The sequence below is a fragment of the Helicoverpa armigera genome, chromosome 3 (assembly GCF_030705265.1).
Source record: "Helicoverpa armigera isolate CAAS_96S chromosome 3, ASM3070526v1, whole genome shotgun sequence".
NCBI classification, from domain to species: Eukaryota; Metazoa; Arthropoda; class Insecta; order Lepidoptera; family Noctuidae; genus Helicoverpa; species Helicoverpa armigera.
Genome location: NC_087122.1, coordinates 12,810,279 through 12,833,133, shown reverse-complemented (window position 1 = coordinate 12,833,133; position 22,855 = coordinate 12,810,279). Strand labels below are relative to the sequence as shown.

At 36.8% G+C, this 22,855-nt stretch overlaps 1 protein-coding gene across 4 annotated transcripts in view; it reads right to left on the bottom strand.

The window, feature by feature from the left end:
- Positions 1–22,855, bottom strand: part of LOC110379319 (kinesin-like protein Klp10A) — a 56,334-nt gene that overhangs the window by 19,135 nt on the left and 14,344 nt on the right. For 2 of the 4 annotated variants that reach the window (XM_064043719.1, XM_064043718.1), the window contains 3 exons: positions 16,115–16,308; positions 14,092–14,199; positions 5,796–5,832 (listed from right to left, as the gene is read on the bottom strand). In XM_064043719.1, the coding sequence (XP_063899789.1) occupies positions 5,796–5,832; positions 14,092–14,199; positions 16,115–16,308 (339 nt within the window). The remainder of the gene's footprint in view (positions 1–5,795; positions 5,833–14,091; positions 14,200–16,114; positions 16,309–22,855) is intronic. The other 2 variants (XM_064043720.1, XM_064043721.1) reach the window with 1 other exon arrangement.

Here is a 22,855-nt window from a genome sequence, read left to right as displayed (position 1 = left end):
AAGATTAACGGGATTATCTTTTGTTTGAAGAATGAAGCCCGCGAATTGGCATTACTTAATCTCATTAGCTTAATTTTTTTATCCAGCTTTAACACTAGGAATAATCAAATTAATCTACTACTCATCTGTACACAGTTTGTTGTTTACTAGCATTTTTAGAAAAAAAGTGAAAGAATCTTTTGTAAGTATGAAAGGATAATTTTAACAGCAAATGAAAATATTGAACACACAATGCCACATAAACTAGAGCTAGCAAACGCAAACTACTAGAACAATGACACTGAACAATTCGTATAAAATAATTAAAAAGGTAGTGCAATGCACTTGTCATTCGCATTCTCATGCCAGGCGGGAACGATAAATATATTATAACACGTCCACTAATTGTGTGAACCACCACCGGCGCCGAGCATAACTGCATAGGCACAGCACGCCATTGTTGCCTTCCAACGCTAATTGTGAAATTAATTAACGAAGAATTCTCAGATTTGGATGAATGACGGCTCACTCAAAAGACACGACTTTTAGAAATGGCCACGATATCGTGACGGTTTCAATGAATTGCTACCAGCAAATGGCTGGAGCAGATCAATAATGGACCATTTGCATGCAATTTGGCTGTTCAGATTTTCTTCCGAGATCGATCACACGATGTAGCTATGATTGATGTTACATCGGTTGAATAAGACCTGGCTACGATGGAACCCAGTGAAAGTGAAGTATTATTTCTACGTACATAAATAATATTAGGTCTTTTACCTCTGCGGTAAGGCAAAATTGCTTACTGTCACGGAATATGTACAAAAATGCATTTAAAATAGTCGTTATGAATACCATATATTAAATAGACTGCAGTGTTAATTAAGGAAATATGCATATTATTCCAAAAATTACTTGAACCACCAGAACCTACCAGAACCTTTCGTATCATTACTCAACAAACAAAAAGCCATGTTTTGTGGTGGTATCTAACAATTCATGTTGGTAGCGGTGGAAGGACTACATTACAGGCAATGTATGTCACCTTTGTGGATTATGCATTACCTGAACCTCTTGTGAAACATTGATATAGCCTGAACAATTCCAAAGAGTATTTACTGTACTTAGTTGAAATGGATAATTCCGCTTGAATTATTTGCAGGTTATAGTTTGCTCAACAACCAACGCCCAAAAAGTCAGTCATCAGTACCTATCAATCACAATAATTATGACTAAATGAACCACTAATGGCATACCTGAATGAGAATGATCCAATCTGCATGATTACGAACCACACAAAGTCGGTCAACAACGCGTTACAATTACGCTTACGACCTTCGCGGCACCACAATGTCAAGTGCGGTAACGTTTCGACAATGACCCTACCTGATCGAGTGGTGCTGCTAAAGTTTGAAGATAAAAGGATAATGGCAATTTTAAAGTTATCTTTGGAACACCAATAGCAAGTTTTTTAGTTAAAGACTGATGAAATAATCTCGATTTCGATGAGTATTGTGATTAACTGAAAAAAGAATGTGCAGATCACAATGCTAATATTTTGCTTTCATAGCTTCTTCATGAGTTAAAGGCATGTAAAGGTTGTAAATTGATAATTACTATCAATGGGCGATAACAATACTATACAATAAACAAAAAATAAAAATGTCTAACATCTGCATAGAAATCCACAGCCCAGCTATTATTTTCTTTTACTCAGACATTCTAGAAGACCAAGTGGATCCTAAACCAAATCATGTCATCTTATTACAGGAAATGCACTTTCAAGAAACAACATTGACCACATCCCAAGTGGAACAGTCAATTGGGACATTTCAGATCACGAAAGCTGCCAAATAAATCTTGCGCAATCGATTGACGCAACTCTGGGGGTATGTGAGCGGACACGCGATTGGGGTGACCACCAGGCTGGACGGCCAACGAACTTAATTTTTCATATCGTAGTAATTGGTTACAAGTAGCGAGGGGTAGGTCAGGTTATCGACAAGGACATACCGAATATAGACTGAAGAAAGTGTTTTATGTGTCAGAATGTAATTTATAAACCATGAAAGCTGAAATAAAATATTCCATTCCATTAGAAGTCTCGTTGCTTTGTTGGGTTTCAGACATAGTGTTTAACTCCTAATGAATAATACCTAGAAATGCCGTGTTATTTACAAATGCTACTTTCAAAAAAAAAAACCTAAGAAGCCTCCGGCCCTAGGGGAGAGTAAGGATGCTTCCCAATGAGGGGACCTAACTAACCCGAGGCGGGCTATAAGGGCACGTCAATTTAGAACAGGACCAGAATACAAATATCTCAAGTATTCGTGAATCGAAGGGTTCCTCTACGTAATGAAACATAGCCACCCCTGAAGGCGTGATCATCATTAGCGACTTTTGTTTTCAAATAGCTACCGTAACTTTCCAACGTAGAAAATAAGTAGTAAAAATTATAATATAAATTAAATGGATTAAACGTAACGTGTGGCTTGCGACATAAATAACATTTTACCCGACTTCCCGCAAATAAAAAAGTTGCTGCTGTGTTTATTTGGCCACTGACTTCTTAGAGCAGTGCCTCTCGCTTTATTTTCCACTTTTCAGAGTTCTTTTAAGTTTTAAGTCTCACATAAAATTCAATACATAATTGTATTCTTGCAGCAAAGTTTCAATGTATTTTTATCATCGACTGTATCTATTTCATGTCTGGTGAAAATTACTTCCACGATAGAGCAGTATCAGATAAGTGAAAGTATTAAGAGCATGATAACAATTGATTTGGCAAGGTAGTTTGATAAGGAAAGGTCAACATAACAAAAACATGCGCAACATTATGCATGCATGCTTTTCCTTTCATGAGTGGGGTCCAAATTAATCTAGATAACACTTCAAATAGAAGCCCCATAAAATTGAATTATCACTGGACTGATCATGTCTTTCAAAAGGACAATGGCCATTGAAAATGATTTGTAGTTTCGTGAGGCTGCAGTTAGACACGATTGACTCTGCTTTTGACAGAAGCCTACTCTGTTCGTATTCACAAGAGGACATAAGTAGCCATAATCAAGACCCCTGAAATACAGTAAGCCCCAATATCATCCAATGATATAGTTTTTGTCACCTGTTAAACCAGGTCTGTCTGATAACAATCTCGAATACTTAAATTGTCACAAGTGACACAATTAGGAGTTCAACGACATTTGGATAGGACAAAGAACTACCAATATTGATAGAACTGAAATTAACCTAGATATGGGTCTTAGATAAAATGAATGTTATCTTTCAGTCATTATAGTAAGTTTTACTCTGATACGAGTACGTCTGTAATATATTCTAAAGATAGACGTAAAATAAACCTTTCCCAGGGGAATACACCTGAATACGTGTTACCAACACAAAAGTCACGTAGGTGCACTTAAGTTTCCTACTGTGCCGGAGTTGCTCCAGAATTTGAGAACCTTTATCTTCAGTGCCAACTCTTTTATTTAAGTAATGTATTCGAGTAATATCTGAGCACCAGAATTCCGTGGTATACGTGATGAGTTGGTCACCTAAGTTACCCTAAGCTTCTGTATCTATAAATTGCAAAAGTGCAGCCAGGGCTTAGAGATCCGTACCCAATAAATTGTAGCTCAGGATGGCACTTGGGGCTTACTGTACCATGTCTCACGAAGACTATACACCTGACTTTTCTATAGGTATCAGGGAAAAATGCGCTCCCTTGTGTACTTTTTCACGTAGCCCGAGATTTGTTCTTATAAGAAGTGTCCATATTTGTTTTCTTTTGATCAGCTAAATCTTACGTTGAACTTTTGAAGAAAAATTGTGGCACACACGAGACAATTGATTATTTCAAATCCTGCACAATAATTGAACAAATCGACGAGTTTCCCAGTAACACACGAGTACACCAGTAGCCTATGATTGTGACAATCATTTCGCGTGTCCCACCTGCCCGACAAACAAATGACCCGCGACCGTTGAACCCGGCCAGACGCAGCGACGCTCATGCACGACGAATCAAACGTCAACCTAGCTGTGTCTCACTCTAAAGTGATAAAGATGTGTGTATAATGTGGATGACCTACTCATGTTTCCTTAATTCCTCAGGTAAAGATGATTTGATCATATCACTACACATTACTAAGGGGAGAGCAGAGTTGTAATGGATACCCATGGAATTGTAAGATCAGGTTTTATCTTTTTCGCTGAACTGGAGAACTCTCTCATTGATGGGATAGAATCCAAAATATAAAGTAAGTAGAGTCCTTAAAGCAAAGCTTGTGCAACTGCTACTCACTTTAACCCGGCTGTTTTGTCGGAGATGAGTTCACAATACATTCATTTCAAAGACGACTTTGCTCATACAACACGCTTCCCACAATCCATTTGTTTACATTGGGGCAAGGATTCCTTTCTAAGAATGTTATAATTATTTCTACTTCACAAGGAAAAATAGCTCATACTTATAGTTATCTAGCTAGATTCCGTCTAGGTTAACGTAATGCAGTAGATAACGACCTGATGAATCATCGCGTGTTCGCGCTCATTGCAATGCATTACCGATATTCGTAGACATTATTGTGATGAATGTTTGTTAAAGTTTATGATTGTAATTTTTGAAGGATCGTCCCTGCTATAAAAACTTGTTATCGGAGCAACGATCTTTACTAATTTAAACTTGATGACTTGGTCCATCAGGAGACTAATGAGAACTAGCGAAATATAAAAACCAATCAATACTGCTTTCGACATTCAGAAATCACTTTAGGTTCATATTGTTACAAGGAAAATTTATAAAAAAAAGAAGACAAAGAACACCAAATTGTAAAAGGACACCAAATACCTACGCCTAGTCACACGAAACCGCGACACAGATGCCAAAAATATACCCAAATCCAGAAGTCACAAAGGAAATCACGAACAATACGAATCATCAGCTAAAATGGAACTGAAATATGTTAGTAAAGTCGAGAGAGGCACACGTCATGCCAGTTCAAGATCGCCATTAAGATTGCCACCAACCGTTAGGGCAATGTCGCCTCATTAGAACGTCTTAACTCTTTGGAGACATTGTTATTACATGCCAGTTGCAATACTTTAAAAGGAGGTTTATTCAAGAGTGACGTCATTGAACACTTCTTTGGGTTAATTACTTAGGAAAATAGTTCAGTCAAGGTCGGCAAACCACAAACAATAATGCAAAACAGAAAGCCTATTGATGATGAATTTTAGAAGGATGATGTCAGAGTAGTGACTGTGCTACGTCAAAGCTACGTTTCGAGCAATCGTAAGCAAGTGAAGTAGGTACTTCGATTCTTTAATATCTTTTTAACATTTGATATAAGGTATTACTAGATTCCCTATACTTTTAAAATATGATAGAAAGATTGATAGTTAATAGATCTGGGACCACAAGATTGAGATGCATAAAACCCCAATGCATTGTATTGCACCCAAATGTATTAAAATATTCGCATAACATTGTAGTATGATTCACAGACATCAAACAGTTGTATGACTAAATATAAACAGGATTTGTTCTTCCTTTTGGAGATGGTGTTGCAAAACCCGACTTTGTTACTAATAAACATTGCTTTAACATTGACCAACGTTCTTTTTGGAACATAATTTGGAAAATAAGATGATAAATAACAGAACTTTTTGGGAATTATCCATACTATATGACACATATTTAAAGCAATCGGAACAATGTTTATCAATCATGACTCGTTTAATTCATTACTCATTTGCATCCGGTAATTACTTTCTCGTTGTTGACATTTTCGTTAAATAAAAAATGGAGGACTCACCTTTTGTCGCCACCGGTATGGATTGCCGCGTCATATCCTATAACAGAAAACTAACATTAATCAACTTCACACTTTAATTATTACTCGCTAAATAATAATAAAAAGCCGCAGGACAGGGAAACGAAAAAGAAAAAGATCTATTTACAAAATTCTCTGATAGCCCTCAATCCAAAAGTGCGATAGATTGAAGAAAATATTCACATCACAAGAATAATTTGAAACATAATATTTTTCAAAAAAATCACCTGTCTACCAAACAAACGCATGTAAAACAATACGTCGATGTAACACGACATATAGACGAAAATAAGCATTCCATTCTAAAATTCATTAAAGCTTACAAAATAATAGTAAAAGCGGAAACGATCAACTTAGATAATGGTTTAGTTGTCTATGCCCGCATAAATATTACATTTTCATTTGGCAACACTGATATCAGACAGCTTTCGAAAAAGCCTCTTGTAGCATTCATGTATGCGGGCATTTCAGTAATGTAGTCCTACGACAGTTGAGTAATATGGAACATTGTTTTCACTTTTTGGGACATGGGACGCTACCACGCCCTCCTGATATTGGTGTTGACACCTTTACAAATGATCCTTTCAAACTTCGTAACCATGAATCGATAGAAAAACTATGATGGTGTATCTGATACACTGGCACAGAACATTTAATAGCTGGCATACAAAAATACACTGACATCATTTTATACCCTGTACTTGAAGTTCGATTTCGTTCCGAAATAATCGTTGTTTTATGTGTTTTTGGATCGTTACTTTATCCACTCCATTTGGATGTAATAAATAAATATGGAATAGTGGTTTGGTCTAGAGTCACTGGTCTTTCAAGGTAGAATCTAAATTATTTTAGGTCTAAAGGTCTTTTAAAATTTTCCTAGCAGTTAAAATCTCCGCAAACTACCCTTGATTAATGCAAATCCGTGGCCCACTAACCGAGTTTTTCACAACCGAGTTACGAGCCGAGCAAACTGCTTAACTTTGTAAAAGCTATCGACCAACTACTGAAAAGGATACCACGGTGATACAGCTAAAAGCAAATATTCATAGTTCGATAGCTTTTGTTATGTATGACTACGCAAATACTATCAATTTGGAGCAAAGGCCTTATTCCTTCCTTCATTCATGCGTAGGTAGACTAGAAACCTATTTAATAAAATGTATAAGCTAATCCATTTCACGACCAAGTCTACCAGAACGTGAACCTACACTTAAGTTTTACCCAAAAGTTTAGAGATCCAACTCTTAATACGATCATTTGATTTGAGAAAGGGCCAGTGAATATCTATGATGGCCCCGAAGGCTCCAACTTTTTTATTGTTCTACCAATCTTATCGCAAAGGACATGATTGTTATCTGCAGCATTTCGTACTATCGGGACACACCCAAATGAGCCTAGAGAAACCAGGCCAATAGTACGTTGCTCCTAACTTCCTTATTCACGGTACCTCACGGGCACTTCCTTCGCGAAATGCAATATAAACCCACTTTGATGGCTCTCTTCCTGTTTATCTGAGTGCAGTGGAGATTTATATCTTTATTTGCTACGATTTATGAGTTTAGACTTCAGCAAGTATGACAAAGCTGTAGTTCTAAGAACTGTCTTAGATTAGTATGATTTATTAGAACGTCATTTTGTATTCTAGTTTCAGCACAAGGCGCAATCGAACATTGCTTATGCAAAATAAGCAGACGGTTTATGAGAAGGCTGTCGAATCTTATATTATTCTTATATATTTCATTAAGTTACAGTTCCTGTCAGACCCTCCAAAAACATAATCCAAAACTTTTTGAAAAAAGGTAAGTTATCTCCATTTCGCGCTAGATAGGAAGCAATTAGCGGGAAGCAATTTATCACGGTCGGGAGGCGAGGCAATGAATGGCGCCCAACGCCAGGACTCTAATCTCTTCCACGGGACTGGATGCCGCACGGCCAATTTCCCAGACGACGGTATACCGCTAAATCGTTAAACTGTTAAGTGGAAATCCACTGAAGGAAGGAAAGAGGCTCTATGTAGAGAAAAGTCTTGAGAAAGTGTCGTAAATGTTCTGTGAAGATATAGAAAATGTCTTAAGCACTTAAATATGTACTTGGCAAAAAAAACTAATCAATTCTGTTTAACGCTTTCTCCTATGTGATTTAATAGTAATACATTGTATTCATCTGCATTTGACACAGAATCAAATGTTTCAATATATCCCTTCTGAGAATGTTTATCAATTACGTGTCTACAAGACCCGATATTATAATTAGGTGCACTTTAATCATACAGGTATAGTACTAATCTTATCAGCAATTGCGCACGCTTCCTATTGATAAGATATTTATGCATGTAAGACGTCATCGGGATTGACATGATTTCCCAATATATTTTAATACAAAATCTGAGTAAGTATATTAAATAAATGATTTTGGTTCGATTAGTCTTATTTTTGAATCGTAATCGTAGTCTGGAAATAGAATTTATGATTTTTTTTATGGCAGCTCTTGAAGAATACACAAAAAATTTCTTTGACAAAATCAGTTTTCTTTGTTTCCATGGATTAAACAAACAATGGAACGGGATCCTCAAAACCACAAAGAAGATTAAGTGGAACCTCTTAACAAAATCCGCGATCATCTTATCCACATTGTTCGAGTTGACGCAAGCTGATTACAGCAACAACGGGATGTGTTACGATTGAACAATGAATAGTAATGTCTACACGTGTGGACAGTTTTATATGTCTATAATACTGCAATTTATTAATCATCATCTAGTATAGTATTTTAAAAGTCGGTATTACCTGCCTGGGAAGGTATGAAATGGTCAAGGAAAGTTTTAGAAGCCTTGTCTACAAACCCCTCTTCAGCTAATAATAATGAAACTTCGAAACTACTTTTGCTTTCATTGGTCATATCAATGTCTTAATGTGATTGAAACTTTAGCTACCTGCCTACCTGATTGGCCCTTCATTATACACATACTTTTGCTTGAAAGGAATTCCTAAGTACATTCCTTTGGCACACTTGTCTTTGAAATATTCCTAAGAATTTATTCATGATGCGTTCATCTGCATGGACCTTGCTAAGAATCCATAATAAGCATTAGCTTTGTTATTACGTATTCCCCTTGCAAGTCACTTTCTTTCAATGTCAGTAGCGTTATGTTCGTGCCTATTAATTGGTCGTTCATCAATTTAGAAGTGCACGTGGAAAGTTTTTATTGCGCAATAGTAGTGTTTGTATGTTTGTTAAAATTACTCTTACTTCGTGTATTGCTCGTGCAGTGATCCTATTAAAATCATAACTTCAGTTGATATTTCTTTTCCTTAATTGATTATTTAAGAGCAAAATTTCATTTAATCACAAAAAGGTTAATTAATTCAAATATAATAAAATTAAAATAAAACACTCAAGGCAACGAAAATAATTATTCCGCCAGTCCAAAACATTTAGGTAGTTTTATAGCAGCTCTTAAAGAAAACCAAAAAGCTTAAGCTGATTCAATTACGCCGAAACAGGCGAATGCAATTGGTCATTTGCTTCACAAAACGTAAGAAAAGGAGATTGCCACGGGGCAGGTCCCTTTTGTGGTATCGTGTGCCTGAATGGAATAATAACCTAAAAATATTGTTTATTTTTTTGTTTCCAAATTATTTTTTATACAATTTCTTTCACCCTGGGAATAAAGTTAAAATTAATTAATAGTTAAACATTACGTCGACATCCGTTTGATTGGTAAACAAAAAAAAGTTGCCAGATATCAAATAACTATTGAAAATTACGTATTTTAATCAATAGAGTAATCGATATCAAAACAAAACAGTTATTAAAAATAAAAAAATACAATTATTTTTAATTATTATTCTAACTATATTCATGATAAGTCTATATTGTTGAACAGATAAGATAAGATAGATAAGATAAGAGCGATTTTAAATTAAAATAAAAGCCTTACGTAATTTAAAAACTTAAATCGATTTATTAATGATTAAATATAATTGCTCTGGCAACATTTACTTGCGCATGTCACATCACTTTGACGTTCGTTCGTTGTGTGTTCGTGATTGCTTTGTATAATACGTTGAGTTTTGAATTCCGTATTTACTTAGTTATTATTTACGATACGTGCCTTTCTGCTACCACCGAGTTGAGCTAATAAGTTCCTCGCGTACTTACTTTATGTTTTGTGAGATAATTGACTCCTCTTTGTGAGATATTGACTCTAAGTGCTTGACTCTTGTTTGTGCTGTTCTTTGTGAGATAAAGTGCTATTCTTGGAGAACAATTTGACTCTTAGTGAAATCCTTGTGTGATATTGAACTCCCGAACTGTTTTGTCAGAACTATGTCTACCCCAGCCAGAAGTCGGGCACACCGCCTGTCTTACCGACGCTGTATTAACTGTTCCCTTTACTAGCGTCTAATTTACGCCGGTATACAGTTGAGGAGTTGAACGAGCAAATGACAGTTCTTCTACGAACTTGGACAACGCCTACACCTGTAAGTTATCGTGTGCATAAACAATAATAATTATTGTGGACAATATAAATATAGTGGTTAAATGCATTATGCAAACTCAAAATAACATTTGATTAGAGTAAACTTAGCACTGTAAACTTAGTTCTTTATGAGAGTTTATGTATTTACAAGTTTAAGCAGTTATAAATATAGAATAGTATAGAATATAATCTTTTCCAGGTAACGTCAGATGATATCCTATGTATTGAATGTTATTTGCTGTTGCAAGAAAGGATATTGTCAAATATAACTGGATCCCACGAGGATATATCACCTGCATATGGTCACTTAAATGTTTGTTATGGATGTGGTATCTCTGTTGCAAGTCGGAGAACCCACAGAGTTGAGTTAGACTGTCCACAACGTAGCATGATTTTAAGATGGACTTTAGCACATCTGGTGAGTATTATTTAATAACATTCTGTATCATCACGCCTATAATCCCCAATCACAAGCGTGACGACGATTAGGCAGAGGTGTACCTAACAGTACACAATACATTTTGTCAGTTATGTTCTAAGTAATAACGGTGAGACCATGCAATCAACCAGGCACAAACCCAGTATTCCAGGCTCTTCTGGTTACTACTCATGAAATCTTAATGGAAATACCCAGAAACCCAATCCTGGAACTGAACCTGAGATCTCATACCCTGCAATTGTGTTTAACATTTTCTAAATAATGTTTCAGAAAAAATGCTGCATAGTTTATTTCTAATTGATGCTATTTTTATTCATATGCTTGCACAATAACAATATAGGGTTTGGTACCTATTCTGATATTCACTAATACCAACTATTTCATTTTAGGTTCCACATTTACAAAAAGTGTGCATTCCTTGCTGGTTAGCAGCAACTCGGGAGACGAGACGTTTGGAGGTTCAAGATTCAAACAGACCTGCAAGGGTCATGGATGCAGCTCTATCTTCATTAGAAGACCCCGAGATACCTGAACCACCTCCAATGCCAGCTCCAACATCTCAACCACAACAAGCATTACGAGTTCAATCTAAGATTAACTCACAAAGTATAAACGAGTTGCTGCAGCTTCTCGTCACTGTATGTTTGTAGGCTGTGATAATGATGAACGTCTTTTAGTACCTATGACTATAAAGGAACTGTTGTTATTGCAGTACAATATATATATACCTTTAAATGCTAGAATCTGTCATCACCATTTATATAGCAATCAGTGGGATGAACTGACTACCAACCTAAATGACTTTACTAGCTTTCAAGTTGATGATATATTTTCCATACTGGAAAGAGCTTCTCAAAGAAGTTTAGATTTTAATAATATTGCAGCAATGGATGCACATTTACGCCATTATTGGCTGGGACTTACAGAGATGCAGTTTAATGAAATATTAAATAGCCTTCCTACTTTACATAATAAGGTTAGAAATCCTAGCCTTGCATTAAGCACATTTCTTGTTAAACTTAGGACAGGGGACAGCAACCAAAGACTGGCAACTCTTTTCAATTGCCACGATCTACATTAGAAAAAAAAATGAACATTGTTAGGGAATGTTTAAAAGAACATTTTGTACCAATGCATTTGGGAGTTAATCACACTAATATACAAAATGTGGCCTCACGTAACAGGACTATTCCTGAAGGTCTATTCGGAGACAGTAGCATGGCTCCAGATTCTAAACCTGCTATTGTCATATGTGATGGTACATATGTTTATGTACAGAGTAGTAGTAACTACAAATATCAGAAACAGACATATAGTCTACACAAATATAATAATTTGGTTAAACCCTTTTAATCACATGTTGTGATGGATATATTTTAGAGTGCATTGGACCATATGAAGCAACAAAAATGACTCGACAATCATGAGTGATCTATTTCGTAATGAAAGTGGTCCAATGCGCTCATTTTTAGACAGGGGATGTCTTTATATTGGATAGGGATTTAGAGACGTGATCCCTGAACTCCAAAGCTATAATTATAAAACATACATGCCTGAGTCATTATTGGAAGGTGAATTTCAATTGACCACTGACCAAGCAAACAAGTCTAGGTGTGTGACTATGTGTAGATGGGTAGTTGAAATTGTAAATGGTCGCATCAAAAGAGACTACAAACTGTTTCGACAAGAATATTTTAACAGAGCATCAACACACCTTATGGATGATTTTAAAATTGTTTGTGCCTTTTGAATAAATTCCACCCAACAATTGAAGATAGACCTGACGCTGCAGAGTATGTGCAAATTGCTCAGGCGAGATTAAACAGTAGTAATTATTTGGGGGAATTTATTCGAAGGGATAACATCAATAGGAGACGTACGGTTTTCCAAAACATAGACAGCAATGCTCCCCATTTAGATCATTTTCCAAGATTAACTTTAGATGATTTAAGAAGATTTGCATTGGGATCTTACCAATTAAAACAGGCTAGATCCTATTATGGGGAGCACATAAGAAGTAATGGTACTTATAATGTTGAAGTAAGCAATGATGTCTTGGAAGAGGATTTGCCCTTAATATTGGGTCAAAATAATTATTTAATTAGGACTAGAATTAAGTCCCGCCATGTGAGCCATAAAACATATTACTCTTATTTGTTGATAAGTAGAGATGAAGATCGGGCAAATTCTTTAGAAAGTATCATTGCTTACTATTGTAACTGTCTAGTGGGTAACCGTACGGTAGGGTGTTGTGCTCATACTATGACAGTATTGTGGTATTTAAGCTGGGGCCGCTTCAACAATGTGAGTGCTCCAGCTCAATCTTTGGACGAAATATTTTATGAAGAATAAATAGTTTATTCATGTTTTGTTTTTTATTTCCCTTGCTATTACTAAAATAATAATAACTATCAATAACGGTAATTATGAGTCTATACTAATATTATAAAGAGGAAAGATTTGATTAGGTAGGCTATAATTTATCCGGGTATGGAAAGGTGTTCCCGGGGACGCGGGTGTAACCGCGGGAAACACATAATAACAATTCCATTACTTTATGCATAAATAGAGACATAATTCCATGGTACTGCTATTTACAGTACATATTTCTATGCTCATAGTGATCTATAGTCCATGTCAATTTCTAATTATAACCTATATTCTTAAAACAGAAAAATAATGATATCTCTTGAACCAGGGTGAATAAATGAAAAAAGGTTTCTGATTATGAAAATGCAATGTTTTTCCTATTAGTTAAAATAAAAATCTTCAGGGCACAAACATTTTTCACTGGGACCCAACTTCCCTTACAAAACGGGCAATCTCCTTTCCGTTAAAAGCCGATAAGACAGTCAGAGCGGCGTGGGAAGATGAATCATCAGTTGATGTCATTGTCGACGACCAAATCAGACTTATTGTAAACACCTGATAAATGGGCCATAAAAACACTATTTTTGAACATCTACTCAACCCAATTTCAACATTGATTTCTATTTTAACTTACAAAATTTTACATTCGGTCAAAATGAATGAGTGCAACAAATATACAGTACATTAACATTATACAGAACTACATTAAAATGATTGGATCGAGTTTTTGTTACGCCGAAGCCGCTGCGCAAACCGTATCGCATTGTCGACTGAGTTATAACAGGCGTGACAAAAGCACAATCCATTACATTCAAACAAAACACCATAACAAGCCGTTCGTGTGCAAATCATAGATCGTGGAGCAACGTAATCGAAAAAGTGTGAAAATAAAAAAATAAGGTGGTATAGGAGCGGCGCAGCACGAGGTGCGTGCGCGTCCGGCTCCGGCGTGCGAATGATGCGTTTAGTAAGTGCGTAAACTGTACCGATCGTGAGTTGCGCACGGGCAGCGTGTGTCCGGAGTCCGCGGCCGCGTCGCCCTCGGCGCCCTCCCGCAGGAAGCCGCCGTCGTCCGACGACGAGCCGGACGGGTCCTTCGCGGCCATGTCAAACATACACGTGCCAATGATACATGACAAAACACGGTGCAACCACTTACTGGACGCTCCGGAGCTTCGCCCTCCAGCTGCGTTTATTTTTATTATCAACAGTCACAAACGAAGTGCGTCCCTAATGGACTAGGTACGAGTTGAAAGTGAAACTGAAATGCTTGCACGACTGTGTAGAAAATCGATGAGACCGGTGTCCGGCATGCGTCAAACCCATACAAGTTGGAAGGTCGTCTATATGTCTAACCATCAATCATCGTGGGACCGGGAGCCGGCCACTACTTAGCACGCGACCACCAGCCGGTGCTTTCGTAAACATCGTCATTATCTAGGTACATGTCACTTAACTACCGCTGTGTGTGTTTATCCATATCTAAACAGTGATCGAGCTTCGTGATTATGATTACACAGCGGCGTGCTCTAACAAACTACGTCGCCTTGGCAACGGTGCATTTTACAAAAGAAAAAACATTTCGTCAAGCTATGATCGCTACTGAGCTAGCTGCAAATAGTCACCTGCCAACTGTAGATGTATGGGAACATTTCTACATTTTCTCCAGCGGTTGTGCGACTACCGTGACACTGATGCTATTTTTGTCGCGCATTGACAGGCTCACGTATGCTTTCTTTACACTGCACCTTTTGGTGTAAACCGACTGCTAAATTAGTGTTTTAGAGGAGTTCATAATGAGTATAACAATATTGAGATGCGACAGGTGTCGTGGCGTCATGGGCGGACAGCACATTCGCCTCACGCGGATATGTCAGCACAACTGTGGCGTGGCGTCTATTAGCAACTGTTCTCCACAACCCAAACAATGAGAGTGATCGCGGCTTGGTACGCGATTCGGACGCCCTTACTAATCGATAACACTAACTAAAGCTTTCATTTAGCTTTATCGCTAAAGTTAACAATCGATTAGAGGCGCAAACTGTAGGCGAAAGCAAGCAAATGGCGACTGCAGGCTTTCAGCAAAAATTAGGTCGATTTGACCTTTGTTGTAGCCGTGAGGAAATGCTTTAAGGTCTGGTCACATCGCATTTTTACACGTTGCGTTTCTTTTACGCTTCGTTAAGGCAGTTGGCAATTTCATGTCGCAACCGTTTCAAATGTTTGCAGAACTATAAAGAAGTAGATTCTAAAAAATATTGGTTGAAAGCGTTTAGGATGAACTGAATCGGCTGGAAAGATTTGTTAAATATCGATTAACATCCACATGAAAAATTCTTACATTAAGCTGTTACACAACGCATGTTGCAACTTAGGAGCCAACGATCCGTGCCCAACAATATGAGCAGACCTTAACCACTAGAATTTATTGCACTGAACTTTATAATAGAGTTAACGCGGCTAAATAAATTGGACTGTAATGAAAGCAAGGCTGCCACGTTCCTGCATTACCTACATGTAATAATGTATTCATTGCTATTAATATTAATTTCAAAACAGTCGTGATGCAATCAGCTAATTGCAGATTAACACGGTCTGTGGGTATAAGAATGAATGAAATCATTTTATTGTATCACCGACTTGTATGATACTATTAGTAACATACAACTAATTCAAGCATGAAACTAATCTATCACGGTTTGCGGAGCTATGAATCTAGAAAATAAGTTTCACTCTAACATGAATTTCAAGCGAATTCATAACTGGTAAATCAATCGATCACGCTTGACGAAGTTTTTTAGAAATAAACACTAGCATTATTTATTTTCATACTGTAGTGCTCGAATGATTCGCATGGTACGTTCTAATATGATCGTATTTAGCAAGCATAATGAACATGTTATCTAGTCGATCACGCTTGACGAAAACTGGCAACCATAAACTGCTAACATAGACCCACTCGTTATGGAAGTACTAGGCGCGCGTAAGTTGAGAGGAGATCACTCTTACCCTGGCGAGTTTGTTGGGCATTGGCTGTAGGTGTGGTGTGTGGTGCCTGGGTCCGACTGCGAGCTCCGGGTTGAGGGCCAGGATGGCATCAATCTCCACCTCCTTGCCCTTGGTCTCGCCACGCTCGTACCATTCCACTGTGACTGACCTCGTCTCCAAGTTGACCCCGGAGACGATCGCCGAATGGATCCGGCCTGGAAATTATAAAATGCACCAATTAATGCAAGGTCCCTCTCTACCATTATGAAAGATTTACGTTCGTTTACGAAAACATTTTAATTTCTTGTTCACATTATACTTGAGTCAGTTCAAAAATAATATAGGCAGCAGAGTAATGTCCTCTAATAAAGGCTGTGCAAACAAATGTAAGTATGCAAATCCATTGGTATATTTAAACAGTTGTTTTATGGAGATTTGCCTGAAAAGAAGAAAAATTCGCACGAGCAATATATCTACAATAAATATTAACGGGCCGCCAAAAACGGTTTAGTCAAGATGAAATTATTACATTGCTATGAAAAGGCTGGCTTGCAATTTAGCTATAACCGACGCTCAATTTTGTCCATCCCGGTTGAGAAGTTTGTAATTAATTTTGGGCGGGGAATAGCATGTCTTGCAGTTTAAACTACTTCAATATTAGGGTGCATATTAATTATTGCAATGCCGTAACCAAAATTATAGTCCCAATTTGCGTTTTGCCAAAACCCTGTTTCGCATTCCCAATCAATGAACAGCAAGGCCAATTGTACAAGAGTCCAATACAATACAAGTGTCAAGGCTAGAAGATAAGGGAACAGTTAAGTCACAGTTTAATTAAACAGCTGTAGATGCATCTATGCATAGCTATATGTTCATAGGGGGCAGGATAGTCTGCGACAAAAGGGGGAGTGACTAGACGCATTAAACAAACTGCCTTGTGTGGCTGCGCGGTTTATAAAAACGTAGGAAGTTGTTGTTTTTTCTAATATGATTCCAGTCTGTGTTTACTGGGTAAATATCCGCTAAATTTGTCTGTTCAATAAAGACAAGAGTATAAAAGTTTGGCAAATATAGACCCAGACACTAATAGGATATTCTAAAAAAATAAGACTAAAATTAGGCAAATTCTTGACAAAATATTAAAATATACACAGACAACCTCGTACCTGGTACAGGCTATTCAACTTGCATAAAATTCAGCAGGACATACGATATGAAACACATTGACAACATAGTAAATATTCTAGCTTTTATGGACGACATTCAGAGGTATCAAAAGTCACAAAATACGAGCAGATGAAGAATTTATGACTAACTGAAGTAAAAAGAAAAAATATGGGATGCTGTTTTGGAATTCATCCTAATCTGTTACAAGGAACACGTATACTGATGACAGCCAAACTTCAAAGCAAACAAAGAACTAATTATAGACTCAGGACAAGGTCGCTGACCTTCTCCAATTCCCTGCTGTCCGCGCCGCTTTATTAGCTCGAGTATACACAAAAGGAGAGTAAAATTTAAAAATATACCATCCAAACAATAGGGACCTTGATAACAAGTGCTTCTAATAAGCTGATTCCGTTCATCCATCAGAATCGAATTTTAGTAGGTAGGTAAACCAATAAATCGTAGGAGTTTTTGCGACTTTGAGGTATAATCTAGATAAAAGTACCCAAGACATACCCAGCCTAGCAATTTTTTATCTATCAGATCGTTTATGGAAATGTAACGACGCCTTAAACGAGTTATTGCCATATTTGCAATTATGAGTCACGAGAATAAGGTGTTTAAACCGAGACCACACACACATTAGATACTAAGATTTTAATTGAAAATAAAACTTTTCACTCCCAAAAGTCATCGATATAAAATGCAAAACTGACAAAGTTAAAACAACTCGAAGTTACTAGGTAAACAGGTACAACTTTATTATAGGCTAACGACCTCAATGATGTAAACTCTGAAATATTATCAGGTCAAGGCCGTCGACCTGGCGGGTGACACATTCATGCACTTCATTTATGAGCATGAGATACAAGTACTTGATATAAAACATAAAGAAAGTGAAAACGAAGATTATGCTGCGCTGAATCAATTACTTAAAGTGATTGATTTATCTTTAGTGATTGAGATGCCACAGGAATTCTCATGAAATTAAAAGATGACTCCTAAGCTATAGTAAGTATCTACATGCAGACGAACGAGTTTAAGGGTGATTCACCAACCCATAATCACTTTGAAACCTATCGAGAAAGTGACTTTTTTGTACTAGAACCTAACAAAAGCGCTGTACGCAGAACAGATTACGTTCACATTGTGTTCACCGACCATTGTGATAAGGTCGTACGCATCAACTGAGCCAGTAATAAATTATCCGAGCGGAATACCGCAGACGTGCAATGCTCTGTCATAGTAATAATTTACGCTTTCATGTAAGAACTTTGTGTAGGCATTGAGTTTTCTGTCACTTGTCTAATCTGGTATAGTCTGGTCTTGTCACAATTGATCGCATCCAAAAACCCCATTTAAATATGGATCATTTCGTAATACATATTAAATCGTGAAGTGATTTACATACTATCATCGCTACTTTATATTCAAATACATGTTGTATCTTGTTCTAAAATATCTTTATACTGAATACCTAATTTACTACGCAAAACGATAACACAGCAAGTTATGGAAATTAAGACAGAAAGAAAAAAGACGTGTTACAGATGTGATACACGTGTTAAAAACGACTACAACGACTATCTTCTACTACAAAATAAATCGAATACCAAAAACATATGAAAGTATCTAAAACTGACAGACAACTCAAGTCACTTTCAACGTCTGTCTGCGAGAAAGATTTTTATCAGCGTTTGATTGACAGCGTGCACGCGTAAAGCAACATCGTTCAGCCTTGTACAAATTATCCAAGTCCAAATTCTTAAAAAAAACATTCGTTGATTCGTTTCCCCATTTCGCGGTGTGTACTCACGTAGCTTCTGATATTGAACACACTGCCGTCACCATGGTTACGCTCGGCGGACCCAATGAAAGTGGAACGAATCGCCGAAATAAAGCAAGCAAAAAACCACCGTTATTGGAAATATGCTTTGCGATAGGTACGGTCACGTTTGTGATACAATCGTTTGGACTTTCATCGTATGGCAAAAGCAATCAGATGCTGTGACCTATGAGCATGGCACATATCAGTGGAGTCCAAAAATAGCAGTCTTAATGTCTGATGATTAACTGCTTTTGAAGGTTTTTGTCTGTGAAATCAACGTCTTGAGTTTTTAAGTCTCCACTCTACCCCTACTACTAGGAATAATCTGTCAAATATTAGTAGTATTGCCTAACTTAATCAATATTTTAGTTAGTGTCGTTCTTGCAGTGTTTGTAATTTCCCATAAAACGTGACGGGTGACAACCACAAACATGAAGGACAACACGAATTAGGTTAACAAAACGATTTCACTAGCTGTAGCTAATTTAATTTCAATCAATATTTTGTTTGCGTAAACCACGACCTTTTTAATTTAATTTTCACTATATTACACCTAAATAGATTTGTTATTTTAAGCACCAGGATCATGAGAATCTCCAGGACATTCAAATGTGTACGACTCTGCATCGGTTACTTCGTTTGCATTACCAGAGATGGCGCTACTTACAACATTTCTATACAGAACTCAACTTCCACCTACTACACCTACAATAGAACTTAACATGTTCATGCGGAATGACAGTCATGATTCCTTCACCGTTAGGACACGATTAATTTCAATCATTGACACGTTCTGTATGTATATTGTCACGAAACTTTGAAATCGTGCTTCCCTCCACCATACCTATCCTATCTACTTAAAACAAACAGAGTTTCAAACGCCAGGATTACAAACATTTGTACACAAACACCGTAATAACTTAATAAGTGGGCGTAATTATGCAAATATTGACCAACACCTTCATTTGTTGGGTTGGGTTCCAAAACAACGAACAATTTTGGGCTGCCTTGCGAAAATGAGGTCCAAATGGCATGCTACTAATAAGTTAAAACGTCTTTCATAAAAGGAAAAGGATCGGAGAAAAATGTTACATAAGAATATTTAGTAGACCCAAACAGAAGACAATATTGATTAGCTTATTCGAAACGGTCCGTTAACAAGTTCTCTATTTGGATAATCATAAGAAACTGACCCTAGCTGTAATCTTAAATGGCGGTAATTATCAACACAGATTAAAAAAGGCGATGGCAAAAACTAGTTAGTATCTCATCGGAGTAGCTGCGAAAGTGCCAACATCCGGATATCATCGACTTTCATGCCGACGGCCGATGGCGAGTTGCTATCGCGAATAATCGCTATGCAGTGACAGGACATCGATATGAAAAGAAATAACAATAGCTGTCTGTAAATCTGAAGTTAATTGACAATTTATCTTCAGATAATGCGTTTATCTTGACTTTATTCAGCAAAGGAATAAAATGCACGTCAATTAGTATTTGCAGATTTTTTTGCAGTGAAACATATGTTTTCCAGAGCCATATTGGTATGAATAAGCGACATTTCCATGTTTATTAATTAGGCATACATGTGACACTAGTTGGCTAATGCCGTGGGAATGTTATAGCTGCATAGCAGGATATTGACAAACGGTGAAAAAAACGTAAACAATAGCGGCTCGGACACTTTAATTAACTAACAAACATGTGAAGAATACTTTTAGCAATTTCGCGTAAAATCGCAAAATCTTTAATTAAGGAAGCAGTCATGCTCGCATCCTCTTCACTTAGCAAAGAGGAACCTGGCACTATGCCAAGGAAACGTAAATGGAGAAACACTTGCAATTTAATACTTAGAGCTAGACTGAAAGTATTCTAAAGAATATACTAAAGAATTATAAAGAATATTGCCGAAATTGGACACATTTTTTTGAACAGAAGTCAATGTACGATGATACTTGGCAATGTCATGGCGTTGACAATGGTATAGATAGTTCAACTCAGATTTGCGCGCGGCCCTATGTGTGCGTCGGCTTGTAAATATACAACTTTCATTCGTGTGACAGTGACGTCGTCCGAGCATGACGTGTTCTTATCACTTTTTCTTATGGGTACAGTCGTTTACGAAAATACTAGTTATTCGCGGAGAAATTATTAAGGAGTCAGATAAAGCGTTTCAAAAAATAAAACGACATTCAAACCTTTTTATTATTAAATATAGTTTTTCATTAATTTTTCATACGTCTTTTCAAATTGACATTGACAGTATCTAAGAATTGAATACTCCTTAAGTACATATTTTCTAGCTCGGGGTACGTGGACAATAAATAAAAGTGTGGACTAAGAATGTAAAAAGAGGTATAATCTAGTATAATAATGTAAACAAAACGTGTGGGGAATTTTAAAAAGTTATATTGCTTCGCATAATGTCGACCAAAATAACAAAATAATGAAACTCATAAATGAACGTTTAAGTCAAATTGATGAAGGGATGTGGCGTAATACTTGTCGATATGTAGAAAAGAAAAAAGAAGAATAGACATTTTGACATTGGAGTCAGAATTTATAATTCTCCTTGGAGAGTAGCGGATCCGAAAATTCATCATTTGATTTTTCAAATAGCGATTCATAATCATTATAAATAAATAAACATTAAATTACGTAATGACTGTTTTTCTTTAAACCCCCGTATACAACCCCTAAATAACTGTATTGTACCCGACTGTACCTCTTGTCACGCACACAAAGTTACTGTATATGTACAAGGGTTACCCACACATAAGGCCGCGCGCACAACTGAGTTGAACTTACTATAACGACAAGTAAACATACATTGTTATATAAAATAACTAACAACAATTGCAATACGCGCATCTGTACACAAAACTGCATTAACAGGGGTATCTTTTTATGATATTGTAGAAACCAAATAAATACGGATTAAAATTTATTCTCACTTCCTCCGCGATAAATAAACAACCTATTTTCGAATATCTTCGACCTGATGCCAATAAACTAATAACTAATAATAATCACTCTCGGAATTAACGTACGGGAACGTAGTAAACGTGCTAATTAATATGTAATCAATTTAATAGTCAAGTGGGTGAGGGCGCGCGGTTCAATTAATCGCGGGCTTGCATCTGACCGAATTGAAGCATGGCAGTTCACCGTAAGTAGGTCAAGGGCGATTAGTTAATGATATAACTTGCGGCTAGGAACCAAGAAATAGTGAAAATTATAAAGATTGTGAAAATGCTTGCTTTCTCTACCAAGTAAGCACATAAAACCATCTATACCTTTCAAACTTTCATAAAACCAATGACCTATAAGCTGACACTCAACAAAAATCACCTGTACCTACATACAAATCATTGTCAGCAAGAAACTGCAAAAACTAGACAGGTATTATGACTACAGTCGCATGAGACTGCACGCAACATGTCGTTAGCTGAAAGCATTCTGTGCTCGGAAATGACACTAATTAATACAGTGCTATTGTTCCTTCTTCGCCTGTCGCATAAAGTCTTCAAGAAGAAATCGTTAACACTGGAAATTGTGGAGAATAAATAAGTTTCGCTGTTTCTGGGGTTAAGGTAGAAATACTTTCTCGACTCGTAAAACGTTTTGCAGCAATGCTATTTCTTTCAGACAGTCAATAAAAAATCTAAATAGGAAAGCTTAGCTAATTCATTGTCATATCAGACGTAGAGTTTCGTTAATGAAAATGAAATTAAATGTACCAGAAGATGACGGTATGATTACTTTTA